This window comes from Brachyhypopomus gauderio, chromosome 11 (assembly GCF_052324685.1).
Source record: "Brachyhypopomus gauderio isolate BG-103 chromosome 11, BGAUD_0.2, whole genome shotgun sequence".
NCBI lineage: Eukaryota > Metazoa > Chordata > Actinopteri > Gymnotiformes > Hypopomidae > Brachyhypopomus > Brachyhypopomus gauderio.
The window spans coordinates 12791892-12812697 of record NC_135221.1 but is presented as its reverse complement, the minus strand read 5'-3'; the positions used below and the strand labels follow the sequence as shown (position 1 = coordinate 12812697).

At 41.1% G+C, this 20806-nt stretch overlaps 2 protein-coding genes across 7 annotated transcripts; both read left to right on the top strand.

Moving 5' to 3' along the window:
* The first annotated feature begins 570 nt into the window (after positions 1-570).
* On the top strand, positions 571-11853 carry LOC143527095 (cytochrome P450 2F2-like). Of its 6 annotated transcripts, XM_077022042.1 has the most exons (11): positions 571-638; positions 870-929; positions 3824-4057; positions 5127-5289; positions 5469-5621; positions 9230-9390; positions 9491-9664; positions 9824-9962; positions 10856-11043; positions 11124-11265; positions 11428-11853. In XM_077022042.1, exons 3-11 carry the CDS (start codon positions 3899-3901, stop codon positions 11631-11633), a joined length of 1485 nt encoding a protein of 494 aa, XP_076878157.1. In that variant the 5' UTR covers positions 571-638; positions 870-929; positions 3824-3898; the 3' UTR covers positions 11634-11853. The 6 variants fall into 6 exon arrangements, with proteins under 6 accessions (XP_076878157.1, XP_076878159.1, XP_076878158.1 ...); XM_077022044.1 differs by lacking the exon at positions 870-929; XM_077022043.1 differs by lacking the exons at positions 571-638; positions 870-929 and adding an exon at positions 3293-3381.
* Positions 11854-16299: 4446 nt separating this feature from the next.
* On the top strand, positions 16300-20605 carry setd6 (SET domain containing 6, protein lysine methyltransferase). Its single transcript, XM_077022039.1, has 9 exons — positions 16300-16512; positions 16685-16777; positions 16945-17089; positions 17168-17309; positions 17568-17762; positions 18133-18253; positions 18418-18598; positions 19384-19526; positions 19946-20605. Exons 1-9 carry the CDS (start codon positions 16360-16362, stop codon positions 20270-20272), a joined length of 1500 nt encoding a protein of 499 aa, XP_076878154.1. The 5' UTR covers positions 16300-16359; the 3' UTR covers positions 20273-20605.
* Positions 20606-20806: the final 201 nt, after the last annotated feature.

Below are 20806 nucleotides of genomic sequence, written 5' to 3'. Positions count from 1 at the left end.
GGGCCAGTTGAGAGAGTTCATAGGACAGAGCTGCGTCTGTGTGAGCCTCCTGTTCCTAAGCCACGAGCTAAGCAGCAAAGTTTGCTGCGGGGTTGCCCAGACGAAGAACAGGTGTCAGAGCTAGCTGACGATAGGATAGTGATACTTGAAGAACCTGAACCCGCTGACAATGATGTGCAAGAGTCAAGTTTGACGGGTAATTTGGCCAGTCCTCCCATTAGGAGGAGCACGAGAGCAACTGCAGGGAGTCATTCAAATCCTTTTCACCTACCCAAGTCCACATGTAATGCAGTTGCAGTGGGTACAGAGATGGTCTCCCAGGTTTTAACAAATCTTGGTACAGCACTGTTTGAAAGGGCACTACAGGGAGCAGTGGTATCTGCACAGCCAAACGTCATCGAGGACGCTGACTGGTTGCAGGGGAGACTGTAGCCAGGTGGACTAGTGTGCTTATATGTTACTAATGGGACAGCTCTGTGTTGTTGGCCGTCTAAATTTCTGTTGGGTTACTGTCCCTTTAAGAAACCGGACTTGCTCGCATGCGTGAAGTTGCACCCGCGTGATTTCAGTTGATTGCTCATTTAGAGCACATTTTGGAAGAGAACGAACATAACGGATAAATCGGCTGTAATCCTGAGGTAAATATTTTATTTTATTTGCATGGGAGATGTAATATCCACACACATCCACACACAAATGTTTTCTACCAGTAAATTGGGTTAAGATATTTGGATATTACCAGGGTTGACAGATGGATTGCACACATGGCATGTTTAAGCTAATTGTAATTTCCTTTAAAAATGTGTTTGTACTCCTGTCGTGTTTCAGTGTGATGTGAAGTAATTAATGCATAACTTTTATTTAAACAGCTGTAGACTTTTTGTGTGGATGCCATACTGTGCAGGTCAAGTCTTTAAAGTACCTGAGATGTAAGTGTTTTATTGTATTTTGTATTACCTAGTGGGTTGATATTGGTTACTCAATATTGTTAATGGTGACATGTGTTTTTATTTACTTTGCCTGTTTTTGTTTGTTCTACAGTAGACCCACTGCCGTATTCTTTTAGGGAAAAAAAGGGGAGAGAAAAGAATAAGCATTGTTTTATCTCATACTAAACAACGAGCAAAATAAAAGAACCCCTATTAATTTGTGTCCTGTGTGGTACGTTTCCCATAGGCTACATTTACATTGACAATATCAACATCCAGAATTTTCATTCTAGTTACCTTATACTTAGCCTGATTGTGTAATTTGTTTGTAACTTGTGTATTCATCTGTATAATTTGTTTTTGTGTAATTTGTAATTTGTGTTAACGGGCCGCCCAATGGAGGATGGGTTCCCTTTTGAGTCTTGGTCCTCCCAAGGTTTCTTCCTATTCTCCACCATCATAGGGAGTTTTTCCTTGCCACTGTCGCCTTTGGCTTGCTCATTAGGGATTTGGACCCATAGTATTGTTAACCTTGTAAATCCTGTAAAGCGCTTTGTGACAACATGTGTTGTGAAAAGCACTATACAAATATATTTGATTTGATTTGTGTTTACTGAACACCGCCTTCACTCTCATTCCCTCTTTTCATCAGCTGCAGCCATTTTAATTCATGGAATCATTTACTACCATTCTTAACCTGTGCCTTTGTACTGAGCGACCCCTCCCTCTTGCAGTAGTAGCTCATTTACAACTGTTCTGACCCTGTCTGTGTCTACTTTACAGTATGCCCTTTGAAATGTTTGCTGTGGATTTATTCATTAACGTACAGTATGGTGCAAAAGTATTAGGCTGCTATGTGTTTGTGTTGTTTTAGCAATGGAAATTACCATATATAATTTATCTGTCTTTTTATTAGAGTAGAACTAACACCTCAGAATATTATAAAACTCATATCAAAGGTGAACTGTGTGAAGAGCACTCACCAAGATAAGTTCAGAGGTTCTGATTTGGGATTGCATCTTCTTCATCAGGATCTAGAGGCCCAAGAATGTTCCTCCTGGGCCTTGAGCATTGCAATCACTCAGAAACGTCTTCCAGCTGAAAATAGTGAATCCATTTAGACACACTGAGAGAGTAAAGTGTCATGTACTATTACTGGTGGCATACCATGGATTTGTCCCCCCACAATGGTAGCATGTAACTTTTGTTGACTCTGTCTAAATATTCTCAGAACTGACCACTCAGTAATGGTCCCCTGGTTTGATCACTGCAGGCTCTATTTTGGCACATGGCTCTGTGTGAAAGGGGCTATAAGAGTGCCATGGTTTTGTTACCTTTCTAATGTGCTACAGTGCAGCATTCAGTCTTCTCACTCATTTGGGATAACAATACAAGGATCATCTCATTATGGGAGACCCTTTAGCCAAGAATCCCAGTTTGATCACTTTGTGGAAGCAATAATTCATCTGGGTTTAATGCAATAGCTTGAGATTGACACAGAGCACAGAGCAGCTTTACATATGCTTGTGTCCAAGCTAGGGCTGTGACGATAACTGCATTATCGCAACACCGCGGTTATGTAATGTCTACCGTTATGTAATGTCGCACGAGACATAACTGCTTCACCGCGGTGATACGTTGCTCTCTCACCGTGGTAAGAAAAAATCCATACCGTCACAACCCTAGTCCAAGCCCCATTTCTCGTGTCTGGAAATTCCTCAATATTTAATTGGCTAGATTTGTTATTTTTAATTAAGGCAATATGGCTGACTTCATTATTTGGCTTCATTATTCTGGTAAATTGAATGAAGCAGAATTTGGTGAAGTAGCTGTTTTTTCTGAATTCTTGTAAATATCTGACTGCACAATATTGTTACAAAATTGTTACAAAATAATATAGATAATAATCTATTCTACCAAGGATAAACCAATCAGATTTTGTTAGTGTGCATGTTAAAGGCTGGAGGGTGGGGAACTTTCACCTTGTGCTTCAGCAGTGGTGAGGGCATGGCTTGTGTCCCACATGAAATATCTATGATGGAACTTCTACATGATGGTCTATAATGAACCCTCAACATGATGGTCTTTAATGAAATCTCTACACGATGGTCTATAATGAAGCCTCAACATAATTCTCTATGATGAAACCTCATGAGGTCTATGGTGAATCTTCTATATGTCCCTGTGGTTAAACTGAAAAAAAGACCTTTGCTCTGGCATTATATGCATGAACTGCCATGCTAGTGAATTATTTATATTGGTAAAGTGAGTTTTTTGGAAAATGTGCAATTTGGTTGGTAATGGGCACTAGTCTCAAGACTCACGTCAATCATCCATTTAGGTAGACTATACACATTCAGACACTCACTGGCAGCCTGCAAACATGGTTGAAAAAATAATAGCGGGAGGACTCTTCAAAAGCTGGAAATCGGTGGTCCAGTAGTGTTATAAGGTGGGGGTCATAGGGTGGGGATTGTTCACTAGTATTGTTCAGTAGTGTTATAAGGTGGGTGTCATAGGGTGGGGATTGTTTACTAGTGCTTCAGTAGTGATGAGGGCATGAGGTGAGGCAAATCCTGTACGATATTAAGGGGCTGTGATTGCCATTCCAGAAGCTTATGTTTCTTGTTCTTCAGGTAGTCCATGGCCAGTCCATCTGACTTGTTTAGATATTATGTACTTACAGTTGCGGGACTATCTGGACACAGGGACACATTAAAATAAGCTAAATAATTTTTTTTTTAGGATTTTGCAAATCTACTATGCAATTGCAGTAGCAGTATTTTTCCCTACCTCTGACCAAAATCCAAATACTTCTTCATAAGCTTTGTGATCTGGTAGATGCTGAGCTGACTTGTTGATGAAATAAATAGTGGCTGACACTCTGCCAACAGGGTTCAGAGGCTGGATTATTAGTGGGACACAAGTCAACGGTGGACAGTGTGGAAAGAAGCAGTGGAACAGACATCATGCTGGGATCCTTGGTTCTGGTTTGGATTTGTATCTTCATCTTCATCTTCATCAGGATTCAAAGGCCCAAGAACTTCCCTCCAGGACCCCGACCAGTACCCATATTTGGGAACCTGTTTCACTTGAATCTCATCAATCCTTTGAAAGACTTTGAAAGGGTACAGTGACATGTTCTCTTCAACTTGACCTTTATTCCTGGTACAATTGTTACCATAACTTTACATTTTTTCTTTGTGCCCAATTGTCTATATATTCATACCATAATGTTATAAAGTAAGCAGAAATTGTGTCATAATGGGCAATGTGTGGTCAACGTATATTAATCTGAAGCATGACAAAACATTTTCATACACTAAGACTGAATATAGCCTCAAACCATGGATCCCTGTTTACCAAACAGCTGTGGTTATTTTGCAAAGAATGCATGTGTGTATTTGGGATTGGGGGGTGGTTATGTATGGCCTTTGCATTTTTTGTACGACATTCCAATGAATCTATAAATATTAATCAAATGCACAAATACACAGTATGCAAGCTGTCTTGGAGCTTATTTTTGTCCATTTCTCCGTGGTCACTGGGTCAGTCAAGGCAGGGATGGTCTCGTTGGAAAGTTGAGGGTCCCTGTTGCAAATATGCAGTAGGCCTATTTCATCCGATTCTGAGCTACCACCTTCCCGTGACGAGTTTATAAAATCCTGAGGGTTAAAAATTCCTTAACGGTTGATTTATCTTCGTTTTAATCCATCCGCAATCCTTGGCACGAGAAATGCGAGGCCAGTGTTTTTCCAACGGGCTAACCATGTAGTTTTCCGAGGATTGCACCTTAGATGGCCGAGAACCGAGCATCCAAAGTAAGAAAGTTGTGTGCCGATACCTTGGTCTCTTTACGGGGAAACATGCCGGACTGGTCTTGTTGCATACATCCATATGAGGACCGCCTTGGCTGCTAAATGTTGGCCGGGATTGGTGCTTCTTTGTCTAAAATCATCTGTGTGCCCTTTTTCCCCCTCAAAGTTTCGTCAGACGGGATGGGTGAGCGACGCGTGCTCTGTCAACTTCATTGCGATCCCGGGTTAGTGATAAAGGGGGGAGTGTCTCGTTAGATAGGGGGTCTCGTTTGCGGTGGAGGGGGGGGGGGGGTGAACTTGTATTGTGTGTGTGTGTGTGTGTGTATGTATATATATTTATATAGGGGTTTTTTCTGCTACTTCTTTTGTATGTCTTCAGTTGGCTCAGCAATATGGGAATGTTTACAGCATGTATATCGGAGGAAGACCAGCAGTGGTTCTTAATGGCTTCAAAGCTGTAAAGGAGGCTTTGGTAACCAATGCTCTGGACTTTTCTGGACGCCCACAAAACTCTCTGCCTAGCCATGTCACAAAAGGCAAAGGTGATGTCTGTTTCACATACACCAGTGAGCTAACTGAAGTTAAACTAGTTAACTTTGTACAATCCATGTTTTCAACATTTGTTTGTTTTTTTTTAATTTACTTTGATTAAATGGTTAACCTGTTGCACATACAAATAGAATAACTAAGTGATTTTCTATTACAAAATTACATGTTACAGGAGTCATATTTGCTGACTATGGTTCTGCATGGAGGGAGCATCGGCGTTTTGCCCTCATGACCCTGAGGAACTTTGGCCTGGGGAAGCAGTCTATGGAGAAGAGGATTATGGGGGAGATTGAACACCTTGTTGCACGGTTGGAGAAGAGTGCTGGTATTCTAGCCATTTGTTCATTTTAATCACTTTTTTGCAAGTCATGGCCAGAAGTTTTGAGAATGACACAAATATATTTTCACATGATCTACTGCCCTCTGGTTTTTATGTGTGTTTGTCAGATGTTTTTAGCACATACAGAAATATAATTGCAATCATATTATGAGTAACAAAATCTTTTATTGACAGTTAGCGCATACTCACACTAGGCACGGTTTGCTCGTTCTGTGCTGGGGCCCGGTTATCCCCCCTCCTCACTCCCCCTCTGGCCTGCACTCACACTGCCTTAATTAAGCCGGCCCGAGCACGCTTACGTCATCACACCACTTTATTTTGGAAAAAAGCGCGCTCGCACAACACTATGGAGTTCACGATTCTCTTTTTATTGTATTTTTGGAGTCATTTTGGGAGTGCAGAAACACGGTGCAAGCACAGATTTATCGATCATTTGTCATTTGCCGCCATGACTGTTTAACGTGAGCGTCGCATCACTGACATCATGTTTGAGTTCCGGCAAAATGAACCAATCACACGAGGCACCAAGCGGGCCCGGGCACGGATAGCGCTCACACTAGAAGCGAACCGTGCCTGAGTCCACGCGAATCGTGCCCTGGCCGACCTCTTCAAGCACGGTCTTCGGGCACGGTTTGGAGCGATCACACTAGTCAAATGAACCGTGCTTCGGCAGGGAACCGTGCCCGGGCCCGGATCACAGACCCTAGTGTGAGTACGCCCTTAGAATGAGTTAATGCAGCAAGTCAATATTTGCAGTGTTGACCCTTCTTCAGGACCTCTGCAATTCTCCGTGGCATGCTCTCAATCAACTTCTGGACCAAATCCTGACTGATATCAGTCCATTCTTGCACAATCAATGCTTGCATTTTGTCAGAATGTGTAGGTTTTTGTTTGTCCACCCGTCTCTTGATGATTGACCACAAGTTCCCAATGGTATTAAGATCTGGGGAGTTTCCAGGCCATGGACCCAAAATCTCTGTTTTGTTCCCTGGGCCATTTAGTTATCACCTTTGCTTTATGGCAAGGTGTGCCATCATGCTGGAAAAGGCATTGTTGATCACCAAACTGCTCTTGGATGGTTGGGAGAAGTTGCTCTCGGAGGACATTCTGGTACCATTCTTTATTCATTTCTGTGTTTTTAGGCAAGACTGCGAGAGAGCCGATTCCCTTGACTGAGAAGCAACCCCACACATGAATGGTTTCAGGATGCTTTACAGTTGGCATGAGACAAGACAGGTGGTAGCGCTCACCTCGTCTTTTCCAAACAAGCTGTTTTCCAGATGTCCCAAACAATCGGAAAGGGGATTAATCAGAGAAAATGACTTCACCCCAGTCCTCAGCAGTCCACTCCCTGTACCTTTTGCAGAATATCAGTCTGTCCCTGATGTTTTTTTCTGGAGAGAAGTGGCTTCTTTGCTGCCCTCCTTTAGACCAGGCCTTGCTCAAAGAGTCTCTGCCTCACAGTGTGTGCAGATGCACTCACACCTACCTGCTGCCATTCCTGAGCAAGCTCTGCACTGCTGGTAGTCCGATCACGCAGCTGAAACACTTTTAAGAGACGGTCTTGGCGCTTCCTGGTCCTTCTTGGGCGCCCTGGAGCTTTTTTGGCAACAATGGAACCTCTCTCCTTGAAGGTTTTGATAATGCGATAGATTGTTGACCAGTGTTGCGAATAACGCCGTTAAAAATAACGGCGTTAGGTAACGTCGTCATTTTGTCAGTAACGGGATAATATAATTAGTTACTTTTCCTGTCGTTACAACGCCGTTGACGTTACTGGTCATTAAAAGTGGTGCGTTACTATATATTGATATACTAACAGTAATCCGAGCGGACCACTGCCCAGGCTAGTGAGGAGTAACAGATCTCGATAGGTCACAGTTCTCGGTGTAACACCTGTTTAACTTAACAAGTCAGTAAGCGATTGGCTAAGGCAGCGTTATGATAGCCAATCAGAGCCAGTGTTTTTACACGCGCGCTGAAGCACGCAAGTGAAACGACACAAATGGAGAAGAGGCCGAAATGGCGTCAGGTGCAAGCCGAAGAAAATTTAGCATTTTTAAAGCGATATAAACATTATTTAAGTGTCACGTATGACCGTGCCCCCCTCCGTTAGCTGTCACTCCGAACCCCTCGTGTCTGTGTTCCGTACCTGTTTACCCCGCCCCGCTCGGTTGTCTCTGTGATTACCTCGTTTGTTCCCACGCCCCTTGTTATTACCGTCACCTGCCCCTTGTTTAATGTCTGTGTATATAAGCCCCTGAGTCTCCCTTGTCCTTCGTCCGGTATTTTGAATTGATTTGTGATGTCTGTCCCATTGCTGTTCTCTGTACCTGACCGTTTTCGTGTTTCTCCTGTTTCCCGTGCTCCCTGTCTTGTAATGCCTCTCTTTGCGTGTTTCACGGACTGCCCTCCTGCTATCGACCCTGCCTGGCTTTCAGACGATGATTACGGTACTCCCCTGAATAAATCTCGCTCTTCTCAGCACTTGTGTCTGTCCTCTCGCTCCGTGGCGCGAGCCACGTTACATTAAGAAAATACTTGAAGTTCCTGAATGTCTACCAGACTGGGTATTTGATTTATTTAATTAAGAATAGAGGTTTTATTGTTAAGTTTACTTCTGTTGTAAACAAACCAGTTGTCTCAGGTTGAGAGAATTTAATTTAATTTCATAGATGTAAATGCACTTTATACCTATAGTGTAACTGTTTACTTTTGCTTTTTTTTTTTTTTACAAAGATTTGGGATTTTAAAGGATTTTATCTTGCACTGGTCTGTGAATGTGCAATAAATATCAAAAGTTAAACAATTTTCTGATCTACTCATTTCAACTGACTGTGAAAACTGCTTTAAAAAAACTTAATTAATTGGATTATAACCTTTTTTTAATTGTAACGCAAATAGTTAATTTCCCTGGTAACAAGTTACTTTTATTATAGAGTAATTCAGTTACTAACTCAGTTACTTTTTTGAACAAGTAGTGAGTAACTATAACTAATTACTTTTTTTAAGTAACGTTCCCAACACTGTTGTTGACTGAGATGCAATCTTTCTAGCTGCGATACTCTTCCCTGTTAGGCCATTTTTGTGCAGTGCAATGATGACTGCACGCGTTTCTTTAGAGATAACCATGGTTAACAGAAGAGAAACAATGATGACAAGCACCAGCCTCCTTTTAAAGTGTCCAGTGGTGTCATTCTTACTTAATCATGACAGATTGATCTCCAGCCCTGTCCTCATTAACACCCACACCTGTGTTAATGGTACAATCACTGAAATGATGTTAGCTGGTCCTTTTAAGGCAGGGCTGCAATGAAGCTAAAATGTTTTGGGGGATAAAGTTCATTTTCTAGGCAAATATTTACTTTGCAATTAATTGCTGTTAAGCTGATCACTCTTTATAACATTCTGGAGTATAAATTGCCATTATAAAAACCGAAGCAATAGACTTTGTAAAAATTAATATTTGTATCATTCTCAAAACATTTGGCCATGACTGTAGATGTTGTTAGTAATTGATTACAGCTGCTCAGTAGTGCTACAGAAGCACATTTATCACAAACATATATGTGTACGTATATGTGTATATACAGAATGCTCCATGAATCCTAAGACTTTGTTCCATGATGCTGCATCAAATATTATCTACCTGGTTTTATTTGGGAATCGCTTCAACTATGAAGATGAATCCCTCAAAGTGTTTATTCGATGCTTCACTGAAAACACAAAAATTATCAATGGGCCTTGGGGAATGGTAAGTGACTGTTAAGTTTGCATTTGTACTTTTGAAAAACAGTGACAGTGGCACAGTGGTAACATAAGGGTGTTGTGATGACTGACTCATTTTCATGCAGATCTATGAGATGCTTCCTGCAGTTAGAGCCCTGCCACTTCCCTTTAAGAAGTTCTTTGAAAATTGCAAAACAGTCCAAACAATGGTGAACAACTTGATAAACAAGCATAAGACCACAAGAGAACCTGGAAAGCCAAGAGACTTTGTTGACTGTTATCTAGACGAGCTTGATAAAGTACGTTAATTGACATTTCAATTGACTTTGGAAGTTTGTTCTGATCTGACTGATAATTAAGTTTTATTGTTACCTCTCCTATATCAATTATTTATTGTATTCGTATAGATACAATTTATAATCATGCAAGTAATCTTATCAAATCACATTTTTTAATAGAAAGGAGAGGGTCGATCATCCTTTGATGACGAGCAACTTACAAGATATGTGACGGACCTGCATATTGCTGGGACAGACACCACCTCCAACACCCTCCTAACAGCATTCCTCTACCTCATGGCTCATCCACACATTCAAGGTCTGAACCATAACATAACTTTTGTACTCTATTTCAAATGGGAGATATTTGGATATCTTACAGATATATGTATAGCCTATTTTGATAAATCTAACAGTGCTAATAATGTTAGCACATGCCTTCTTGTTGAATATAATATTGATTACATTCAGTTCTACCTTATATTTAAACATGTTAAGAAGTAAACAGTGTAATTCAAATCTCAATATCATTGTTACTGCATTAAAATGCAGTAACAATGCAGTGAATTACTACTAAAGTATCTATATCAAAGAAATACACAAGACAACAGCACAAGACATACAAGATATGTAGATACTACATGGCAAAACGGATGACAAAATTAACAGTAATGAAACCAAAACAAACCAGACATTCTTTTGCCCCCAGAGACAATGGTTTATGTTGTTGCAGTAGATGTGTTTTATGGTACAGTAGATAAGTGGGCCTATTACTTTTGCTCATTTCACAACACCACAGTGCTCTTGTGGTTTTTCATGTGAAAAAACAATCATGCACGAGACACATCTGCATATCTGATATAAGGCTGTGAATGTAGGAGACACATCTGCATATCTGACATAAGGCTGTGAATGTAGGAGACACATCTGTATATCTGATATAAGGCTATGAATGTAGGAGACACATCTGCATATCTGACATAAGGCTGTGAATGTAGGAGACACATCTGCATATCTGACATAAGGCTGTGAATGTAGGAGACACATCTGCATATCTGATTTGTTTAATTCAGGAAGTCATATGCAGCTTTCCAAAGCTCCACAGTTTCACAGATAATAGCTAATACAAGAAGTTAAATATTACAGGGGGAAATTTTGTGATTAGTAAAATAGTTGTAATGGTGCTGTTTGTCTTCTGGCTTGTGTTTGTAGAGAGATGCCGGCAGGAGATTGATGAGGTTCTAGAGGGAAAAGCTCAGGCATCTTTTGAGGACAGACACAACATGCCGTACACACAGGCTGTGATTCACGAGTCTCAGCGCGTCGCAAACATCCTCCCTCTGAGTCTCTTCCACTGCACCATGAGAGATACTCAACTCATGGGCTACAGCATCCCAAAGGTGAGGACTGTAATTATTTGATTTATTTGTGTCACATGCTTATTTATGTCTTGTTTTCTTTGTTTTTCTCTGTGTTCCAGGGGACCATCATCATCCCCAATCTCTCCTCAGTACTGAGTGAGGAAGACCAGTGGAAATTTCCTCATGAGTTCAACCCAGCCAACTTCCTCAATGAGCAGGGACAGTTTGAGAAACCTGAAGCTTTCATACCTTTTTCTGCAGGTGAGAATTCTGGACAGTGTAATTGTATGCAGCATGAGTTTTGGTAAATTCTTAGTTCACCCCATTTAACTGACGTGTGTGTGTGTGTGTGTGTGTGTGTGTGTGTGTGTGTGTGTGTGTGTGTGTGTGTGTGTGTGTGTGTGTGTGTGTGTGTGTGTGTAGGGCCTCGCGTGTGTCTTGGTGAGGGTCTGGCTCGCATGGAGCTCTTCCTCATCTTGGTCTCCCTGCTGCGCCGGTTCCAGTTTGTATGGCCTGAAGATGCAGGAGAACCAGACTTCACTCCTGTATATGGAATCACACTCACACCCAGACCATACAAGATGGGGGTCAGACTGAGACAGAAACCTGGAGAAATTCAGAAATTATGAACACAATGCTTAAACTGAATACAGAAAGCCAACACATTCACACACTAACACATTATCAGTGTTCACCAGACAGACTGTCTTGTCTACCAGCTGCCTAGTGCAGTAATATTGATTCTACTATTGCATGGTCCACATTTGTCTTTGTTTAATCATTTAAGTTATCTTATGCCGTTTAACCTGATGTCAAAGCTCAAACATCAGGTTAAACAGCAATACATATATATATATATATATATATATATATATATATATATATATATATATATATATATATATATATATATATATATATATATTGTAATGTCAAGTGGATGAAAAATGCATGGGAGACAATAACGCCATTGTGTTATTTTTATTAATTAAATACGCATTAAACAAACACATAGCTTTGCTGCATGTCACTACTGTATCATACGTGTATTCAGGCAGGGGGTAGTGGGGTTGTCTCAAATATGTGCTGGATGGATGCTCCACAACCACAGTTTTCATCTGGTGTTATCTAGCTCCTCCCTTACCTTTCTCCATCTATATCACTCATTTCTAGGGGTGTGACGATACACTGAGCTCACGAGACGAGATGAGACACTATATTGGGTTCACGAGAACGAGACGAGATTTTAAGAACACTAAAATGACAAATTATATGACTGGACAACAGACTTTTATTTAACTGAGTTACACATGCATTTCATTTTGAAATGTTTTATTATAACTCTTAACATGTAAGATGTAAGCATGAACTTTTAATAAACTTCTTCCTCTACAAATTGAAAAAAAAAATTCATAAAAGTTAAAATAAAATAAATAAAATTTAATATTTCTCCTTTTTTCAAGCGCAAACAATATTACAGTGAGTCCACGCTGTGAGACGGGGCTAGAGGCTGAAAAGTCCGTTGTAAAGTAGTTTTCATCGTTAAGCGTGACCCTAGATTTAGATATGCTTAGATCTTAAATACAGTATAGAAAAAAACTATGTTCTCATGCATATAGCGTGAGAAAGAGTGATTGCGTTGCCGAGAAGGGTTGCGGTAGAGGCTGCGCTGCCTAAGCTTATCGTACACAACACTCCACTGTGCTGCTACTGCTCCTCCACGCACCGCGCGAAATAAAAAAAAGGTTGGTCGTAACTCTGGTCCGTCGTTAACCAGACCCATCGTTAAGCGGGGACTCACTGTATTATGTGCAAAACAAAAAGTCCTACTCTGTCAATACAGAGTGCAAATAGTGCAAACAGAGCCTGACCAAGTATGTCATTGAATTTGCTGGAACTACACTGCCATGTTCATTTTAAAGAATATTAGCATGTCCACATATTAGCATATTAGCATCCCCACACTGCTCCCGATATCCTTTGCTGTCTCAACTTGCCAAAGCGTGTCTTTCTGTCCCTGCTACCTCTGTTCAAGTGAGATATGTTGATTTGAGTACTGAGCTGTGGTGGTGCTGTAAATGTCTCTGCATCATGCTCGTATTAGCCACGGTGTACGGCATTATTTTCATACAATGTTTGAATATGGTCCGTGTCTTATCAGTCACTCTCTTGCCATTTATCATTTCCGCCGGGTACCCAAAATGCTGCCAAACAAACGATTTGAAAGAGGCGGGTGCATCTTCAATAGTAATACCTGTATTTTCCGACGTCATTCTGGCTGCTTGCTGGATCACAAATCCCGCGAGATGCGACGAGAAATATCGCCGAGTTACATCTCACGAGATCTCGTGACACGAGATCTCGTCACACCCCTACTCATTTTCTCTATACTCTGCCTCCTCTCTGGTGGTCCAGTTTAGTGTTGCCACCTGTCCCGGGTTTTCCCGGGACTGTCCCGGTTTTCACGTGCCTGTCCCAGTTTTCCCGGGCTGTCCCGGTTTTTCTTCTTTTTAATATTCGGCCCTGGCAAAAAAACGCCAACAGATTACACTCGCCACCCTGTGTCAGTATGACAGTGTCCTTGTTTTTTGTCAGACCTAGGTGGCAACCCTAGTCCAGTTGTGGTACGTTGAACTTGCTTCAGCCATGGGTTTCTTGTTGCAGGTACTTTAGAGGCCAGCTTCAGTTGTATGAGACTACTAAAACAATGTAGTGTGGTGTTATGCTGAGACCGGTACGGCATCATCACCAACCTACCTGGTATTACATCAGCCTACTAGGTGAGAGGGGAATACGTACCTGATTAGAGATTACCTTGTCAAGACATCGGATCTGTAGACGTATAGACTGATGATGACTTACTAAATTAATTGGTGTGGAGATATTTGTTTTCCAGAAGAGCGTATGCCGCACCTGGGAGAACTTTGATTGGCCCACCCTGATGAGCGGCCTCTTACCTGGAATTCGCCGCGGGAATTTTGGGTATAAATTGGGGCTGGCAAAAGGGGAAGGGGAGTGCACTTTAGTTGAAAGCCTGTTGGAAACTTGAGAGAGCTGAAAATAAAGTAGCGACTTTTGATTATAATTGACCGCCTCCAGTCTTCCTTAATACAATTGCCTAAGCCCACAAGGCCACACTACCACATGTGGGTAAATGTTAATGGTTTTTGTTAAGTGTCTGGGGCTTCTTCCTGACTGACCTAGTAAAAGATTAAAATGCAAAACAATGACACCTGCCCCCCTTGATACTTCTATGTCATGTACATTCTCACATTTCCAATGTTGTGTTAAAAGTGGCACATCATCATCATTTATAGGACGAGCCTCTCAAATGGGCCGTCCTGATCAGTGTTGATCACACAGCATGAGAAAGGTGCTTGATCCTTTTGGTAGACATTTCAAGCGCCCAAAGGAATTGTATTAATGTGTTTAAAGAGGGCAGAATATGTCCCCTTAAATTTTATTTCATCAAAAATACAAGTGCAACTTTTAGTTTACAAGTTCTCAAGTTAAAAATACACGTACAGATTTTGTTTTACAAGTTCTCAAATCAGCTCCTTCATGCGCTCAAGTTTTGCAACAGATTTAGCTCCATAAAATGTGGTCAGCACTCAGGATGACTAATGTCCAGGGATGTTATCATTCATGGTATTACATGCACTGTTTTATCATTTCTTTATCATTTCTCTCATCATTCTTTTACTCATTATCATATGTTCTTAGGGTGATTTACTTAATTTTATGAGCTTTATTTCTTTCTATATATTCTATTCTAGACTTTCTGCTTTCAGAACAAAGACGGTTTTCCATTAGCCTACTGGGTGACACTAGCTTTTTCTGTTATTGCTGTTTGCATTGCATTGCTTCACACACACCTCTGTATGTACATCTCTACACACCTCTGCCTATTGACGCCATATTAGCCCTTGATCAACTTGAAAATTACCTTACAAGTTAATAAAAAAACCAAACACACACATAACAAACAAAATGCTTAGCAAGTGTTAAACTTCACTTTTTTGGAGCAGTTTGAAAAATGACCAACATTTAAAGTAGAAAGAAGAAAAAGAAAATAAATACAAAAATATCAAAAATGTAATTGAATCTTGACCTCTGAAATAAAAAATAATAATTTGTGTATATTTCCCCCCATAAATAAATTCTTAAAAAAAATTCTTTTAAGGTATGTACACAGTAGTTAGTATCTACCAAAAGTGACGGGAAATGGTTTGAAAAACATGACAGAGTTCACTGTGTTGATTTGGCCTCAATGTTGAGCACTTGTGGCTTGTGCGGAAAAAGCAAGTCAAATCTGAGGTCCCTGAAAAGATCTGCTGCTAATGTCTTGGTGTCAGATACCAAAGGACACATTGACAGGTTTTGTGGAGTCTATGCCTTGCTAGGTCAGAACAATTTTGGTGCATGAGGGGTCCGACATATTATGCAGGTGGAATGTTATGACTGCTTTGCTCCAATCAGATCTATTATTTATATATTAAAAATCCTCGTTAGGCTCACTCTCAGAGCTAACAATCAACTCATGGTTCAAGTTCCCACTATTTGTCTTTTTAGTTTCTTGCTATTTACAGATCTACTAGAGACTTGATGATTTACCATAGACCACATGTACTTTTTACACTTTACTGGCATTTCCTACTAAGCTGGTATTCATCTAATGTGGTTTAGCTACTACATATCTGCATAACAATCATAATAATCCACAATAATTCATAGAGTTTAAAAAGTCTAAAAAAGATTATCAGTTTTGGACCTCTGGCCAGGATTTGTAATGGAGCTGCATTCATAACTAAATAATTCCTGAAGGTCATGCTGATTTAATCCCACAAACTTGTTGGGATTAGAATATCATGCCTTCATATCTTTGGTTGCTAGGGAAGCTGTGGTTGATTACATTTAGATGAAAGTTTGCAGTCAAGGTTCCAATAAAATTAGCCAATTTTACATAATTTTTAACACAACTTTTAAACTGTTAAAAATTATGTAAAATTGGCTAATTTTATTGGAACCTTGACTGCAAACTTTCATCTAAATGTAATCAACCACAGCTTCCCTAGCAACCAAAGATATGAAGGCATGATATTCTAATCCCAACAAGTTTGTGGGATTAAAAATAGGCATTATTTTTCAAGGGAGTGTACATATCATGGCTAAATATTGTAAAGTTCAATCACAGAAATGATGACAAAGTATATTATGATACTATAATGTATGCAATTCATAACTCCGTTAGACATTTCACACTTTTTTTCTATTTTAAGGGTCTTTTAATTTGACGTATGTGTCCTAAATATTGACGAACACGAACGTCAGAAACACGCGACTGTTAGAAATCACATGGGAAAATGTGTACTCTTAGCATTCTGGATACAGTTAATAGGTGTTTATAAACATTTAAGACCAGAGCAGTCGAGCAAAAAATCGAAACAGAGTTTGTTCGTGATAAGCTTCTCTTGTTACAAAATGGCGACAGATGCAAAGAGACCAAAGGTAAAAAAAAGACTTTAAATGTCGGGTAAAAGCTATTGTGAACTATTTCACATAGCTAACGCTATCGGTTTCACGTTCATCTGTCTGTATGTGTTCGTTCTTAGTTTTTATTCAGAGTTGATTTTGTATTATGGAGGTCATGGTAAGTGTATGCAATTACTTTTAATTTTAGAGGGAAAATGAAAGCACAGACCGAAGCACTGATGAACTTCTGCAGAACTTCTTATCATGGTGTGATAAAGTGAATCTCACGCTTAGCAACAAGGCAAGTCAAAACCACATTGTACATCATCGACCCTTCCCCATTGATCAGACGCTGAACTGGATTGAAGTTTTATGTAAATACATAAGGTATACATAGGTTGATATTCCCCAGATCAAGCACCTGTGGCAAGTGCTGGAAGGGTTATGTAAACGCATTTTGTTTTGCAGGTCTACTTAAGTAAAGAAGGCACAATAGCGGATTATGGCATGCTGGCTAAAGATGACATAGAAGAAGGCCATGTCGTCTTCTCAATCCCCAGACAAGCTCTCCTGCATCAAGGCACTTCTGCTGTCAAGAAGGTTCTTGAAGAAGGTACAGCAATGGACCGACTCTCATCAGCTTCTCAGATTAGATGTGCTGATTGGCTTCTGACTCGGCTATCTTTCCCAGGAATTAGCTGTTTAGACAGCAACTCAGGGTGGGTCCCGCTCATCTTAGCCCTGATGTATGAATACACCTGTCCAGAGTCCCACTGGAGGCCCTATCTGTCTCTCTGGCCAGACTTTAGGAAGCTGGACCACCCCATGTTCTGGTAAGAGGTTTTAAATCGTCACTAAATATCAGACTGTGTTTGATCATATACACTGTCTAATGAAAAGCTAATTTAACTTGTGTGCTGCCCTGGATGAAGTCAGCTCTATTCTATTTTTAAATTGGTTATTGTGGTTTAATTTGCGTGTCTCTCTGGCAGTACACAAGATAAAGTCACTGAGATTTAAGTTGCTGGCGTGGTAGTCTGCTGGTGTTATGTATGCAACTGCGCTAAGATGTTCAACACACTGACATGTAGGTCCAAGGAAGAGAGAGAGAGGTTGCTGAAGGGGACGGGTATCCCTGAGGCGGTGGACACGGACCTGACCAACATCCAGAAAGAGTACGAGGACACGGTCCTACCCTTCATCGCCTCGCATCCTGAGCTGTGGGACCCAGTGCAACACTCCCTGGAGCTCTATCAGAGTATGGTAGCTTTTGTCATGGCCTACAGGTTAGCTACTCTCTCACAGCCATCAGAAACAGCTGGTGTTGCAAAACACATTCCACGGGCTGGGTTACTGTCCAAGAATGTTTGGATTTATGATGATATGAATTTTTTCATATTACATTTTCATATGTAATATGAAAATATTACAGCTTTGGATCAGGACAGATATTTGTTTTACAGTCAGAATGAAGAGGATTACAGTATAGGAGTTGAGTGGCAGTTCTTAAGAACTCTCCTCTGCTGTTTATCTTGAGATCTGAATTACTGTAAACGGGAAGAATCTTTGCTGAAATTGCAGTCCTGCCCAGAGGCGGATTGTGAAGACACAGAGCTAACTGTGGCACACCGTTTCTGTTGTTCCTTCACATTTTAGTTTCCAGGAGCCTGTTGAGGATGAGGAGGATGATGAAGTACCCAGCCCTCCCATGATGGTACCCATGGCAGACATGCTGAACCATGTGTCCAATCACAATGCAAATTTAGAGTACACACCTGTAAGCTTCATTTAAATAAGTCTCATTAACATTTTCCTCCCTTCTCTACTTTAACTACTACCTCAACTGTAGAACTCAGGATTGCCCAGGCACTTTTGAATGTGACATTCGATATTGTAATGTAATATTTCCAATGAGCTTATTGTTCCATTTCTCACCTGCAGGACTGTTTGAAAATGGTGGCTCTGCGTGAGATCCGGAAGGGTGAGGAGATCTTTAACACCTACGGCCAGATGGCCAACTGGCAACTCCTGCACATGTACGGCTTCACCGAGCCCTTTCCCACCAACAGCAACGACACGGCAGACATCCAGATGTCCTCCATGTACAAAGCAGGTGTACAAGGTGCCGTCACATTTCACGCAGTCACAACTTCAGGCTTAAAAACAGCATTTTTTAAATTATAGGAAGACAGGCAGAGTGGCTCAATATCACGCGATCAGTGATGGCTTAGTTACCTTGAAAATGTAATCCGATTACTGATTACTCCTTTTAAAAGTAACTTAGTTACGTTACTGATTACTTGATTTTAAAAGTAGCTACGTTAGATTGCAAGTTACTTTAGTAGTTACATTCAGCAGCAAAATTTATTTTTCTAATACTCACTTTATTGGAAGTGCATTTTTAACAGTAACAATGTATTGAAGCAGAAACTGCTTAATCCAAAAATCCTGAGGAGGGAAACTTTATTGATAACGCAACTGAACAATAACACTGTTCGCTCTCTCAACTCTTCCTCACTAGCCTGCCGCCCCCCCAGTGTCACATAAAGGGCTAAGACTCCTTGAGTGGCCAAGTGCCTGTCAGTTAGGGAATTCGTTGTGAGGAGTAGTAGTCGCTACAGTATCTCCTGACATTACGTTTGTGTAGCTGCGCAGTATTATTTGTAAATTTATTTGTTAACGTAATACAAGCAAACTGTTCAGTCAGACAGCTACTTGTTGTGAAAAGCTCAAATGTTGATTGACTGGTGGGTGCCAGATGACTGGACCAAGGAAGACAGATTTAAAAACAAGGAGCTGTTTTATAAGAGGTCTGATAGTTAAGTGACTGCTCCCTGTCTACTCTAGGACATAAACCTTGTTCTAGATGTTGCTGTGCAAGCTGTCAGTCCTTTTATCCCCCTGCAGCTACAAAGAGCGAGGCAGAACATCGCCTCCTGGTGGCCAAGTGGAACATGCTGTGTGAGATGGAGATAGTGGGGGAGAAAGGTGCCTTTATTTTTGGCAAGAGTGGATCCCTCACAGACACGGAACTGTATACAACCCTGAAGGTATCTGACTGAGGCTGACTTGCAAAAGAACATTTAGTTCATCAAGTATATAAAATGGATGTATGTACAATGTAGATATGCTCTCGGAAGTACTTGCACAGCTGATGACGGGCCTGGATCTGAAACATTTTTTCAACTGAAATCTTATGTACTACACTGCACTTTCTATTACCACTACATTTTTAAACCATAGTACACTGCATTTACCTCCTGGGGGTGGGGTGTTTTTAATCATAGAAGAGTGCCATGCTGGAACATCTGCATGCCTGTGGTGCTAATGAGTCCCCACTGTAATGGACGGCATTAAAAACCTAAAGCTTGTTTCAAAGAGCCATTCAGCAGTCGAGGTCTGGAGCCAGTGTTACTTTGCTAGTGTCGTTCTCACTGCATTACCATTTTGTTTATTGCATTGTTTGCAGGTCTTATCCATGAGTAAAGCAGAGTTTGAAGAATTCCAGGAGAATCAAGGCTGGGAGGTAGATGAGGGTGGTGATGAAGATTCTAAAATGGCACAGGCCCTGAGCTTTGAGGGGCTGCCAGCGCTGGATCCGCGGTGGAAGGGTCTCCTGCAGGCGGCCGCAGGCTTCACACTGGGCATGTACGCAGAGGACGAGGAGACGGACCGCCGGGTGCTGGAGGAGCCGGCCGCCCTGGCCAAGCTGAGCTCCAGAGAGACCAGAGCACTGCACGTGCGCCTGGGTCAAAAGAGCATCCTGCAAAACCTGCGGCGGCTCACCCAGCTGTAGTGGGCCCGAGCCCCAAGGATCACAGTCCACGTTTTCACTTTAGCCTAGCATTGAACGTCAACGTAGCTTAGAATATATAGACCTTCTGTTGGGCTCCATGGACTCATTTGAGAAAATGTGCTGGCTTGAGTTGCAGGACTGAAGTGTACTCAAACATTCCCAACATCGCCAAGTCAGCCTACCACAATGTCAGGTTCTCCAACACTTCTGGACTGTTGAAAGCTGGATTCATCACTACTCTATAGTCTGTGATAAATGTATTAAATGTTACTGCAGCTTAATTCAAATAAACTTTAAATTTAAAAAATCATATCCATTTTACAAAACACTGAAGCAGTGGCTCCCAGTCTGATGTTTGGTCAACTCACTCCCATCCACCAAATGCTTCTGATTCTGATGGAGAGCTGTTCTGAAACCCAAGGCAATGCATGGTCCTCACTGATTTATGATTGTTTTTCAGTATGGATGAGCCAATCAAAAACCTGAAAAGGATCCATCCTGCGGGGGTGATGAACTAGAGCCAAAGCTCACTAC